At 65.9% G+C, this 1,548-nt stretch overlaps 1 protein-coding gene across 1 annotated transcript; it reads left to right on the top strand.

Moving 5' to 3' along the window:
• The first annotated feature begins 470 nt into the window (after positions 1 to 470).
• LOC140708637 (visual system homeobox 1-like) lies at positions 471 to 1,118 on the top strand. The gene has a single exon (XM_073004861.1). It carries the CDS (start codon positions 471 to 473, stop codon positions 1,116 to 1,118), a length of 648 nt encoding a protein of 215 aa, XP_072860962.1.
• The last annotated feature ends 430 nt before the right edge of the window (positions 1,119 to 1,548 follow it).

The following is a 1,548-nucleotide window of genomic DNA, read 5'->3' as shown; positions in this document are numbered from 1 at the left end:
TGGCAGTGGGGTCCCTAGGTCTTAATAGGCAGTTGGGTCACATCAAAGAAGCTTCAGGGCAACCGGGAGTGGGCCTCCACCCAGAGTCTGGAAGGAAGGAGAAGACCACGCCAGGATGTAGAACTTGCGACTTTTCGAGGGACAGGCAGAGAGCGGAGTCATCGTCCATTCCCTTCTTTCCTCCCCTCCATCCTAGAATGGGGTGGGGTGGGGTGGGGTGGGCTGGAGAGAAGAGAGGAGAAGGAGGTGACCGAGGGGACTGCAGCTGGGAGGGCGGTAACCAAGGGGAGGGGAACTGGTGGCGTACCCATCTCGCTGGTTCCGGAACGGCGACGCGCCGGCGCCCAGCTGATTGGAGCCCTTCAGGCCTCCCGCGCCCGACCGACAGCCCAATCCTATAAAGCTTCCTCTAAGCTGGGCCCTCCGCAAAACGGATCCAGAGAGGCTCGTGCCTTGCTTGCTAAGGAACCATGACCGGCCGGGACGAGCTGTCCGACGGGCGCACTAGCAGCAGGGCGCTGGGGCCTGGCGGTTCCCCCAGGGGCTCGCGCCCCCGGGGCTTCGCCATCACGGACCTGCTGGGCTTGGAGGCCGAGCTGCCTGTGCCCGCCGGCCCGGGACAGGGATCCAGCTGCGAGGGTCCGGCGGCAGCGCCGTGCCTAGGCCCGGGGCTTGACCGCTCCAGCCTCGCGCGTGGGGCCCTTCCGCTGGGACTCGGCCTCCTCTGCGGCTTCGGCACGCAGCCGCCGACGGCCGCTCGAACGCCCTGCCTGCTCCTAGCGGACGTGCCGTTCCTGCCGCCCAGGGGCCCCGAGCCCGCTGCCCCGCAGGCCCCCAGCAGTCAGCCGCCTGCGCTCCGCCGCCAGAAGCGCAGCGAGAGCGTCTCGACGTCCGGTAATCAGGCCCGCGCTTTACGCTCCTACCCCGGTCCCCCAGGCTCTGAACCGCGCAGGGGTCACAGACCATCGCCCCACCGCGCCCCTGGCCCCAGCGTCCCAGATTTAAGCGGGGAGCCCAGAGCGAGGCCCCGTCGCTGGAGGGGCATTCGCGGAACTGCGCCGCTTGCCCCTTGCTGCATCCCAAATCCCTGCCTCTCATCCGGGGTGCTGTTCTGTTAGCGATGTGGGGCCGCCACCACCTGGTTCCACCACCTGGAACCTTTTGATGAGACCCTGGGGTCTTGGCACCCCAACAGCCATCTCCAGAGGGCCTTTTTTCCCCCAGCGCCAGGCGCCAGTCTCGGCCTCTGGCAGCGGTGTTAGTCGGGAAGGCCCGGACCTTTGTTGTTCACCAGCAGCACCGAACAAGGTACCAGGTGGAAACGCGGGCGGAAATGATGGAATGATTGAAGGTCCTTGAAGAGCACGGGGCCTCGAGCCCTGGAACTGTCCGCCCATCGGGGTGCTGAAAAGAGAGTCCCGGGTATCTTGCTCCTCTGCCGGCGCGGCGTCCACGCAGTCCCCCGTGCAGGAGAAACAAGCAACCTCGAGGATTCATTGTAGTTACGCCTAGAGATGTGTTCCTGGCCTACCATTTCCCCCAAAGAAA

Source organism: Chlorocebus sabaeus, chromosome 2, assembly GCF_047675955.1.
Source record: "Chlorocebus sabaeus isolate Y175 chromosome 2, mChlSab1.0.hap1, whole genome shotgun sequence".
Classification (NCBI taxonomy): Eukaryota; Metazoa; Chordata; class Mammalia; order Primates; family Cercopithecidae; genus Chlorocebus; species Chlorocebus sabaeus.
Note: the sequence above shows the minus strand (reverse complement) of the source record. Positions and strands in the feature narration are given on the sequence as shown.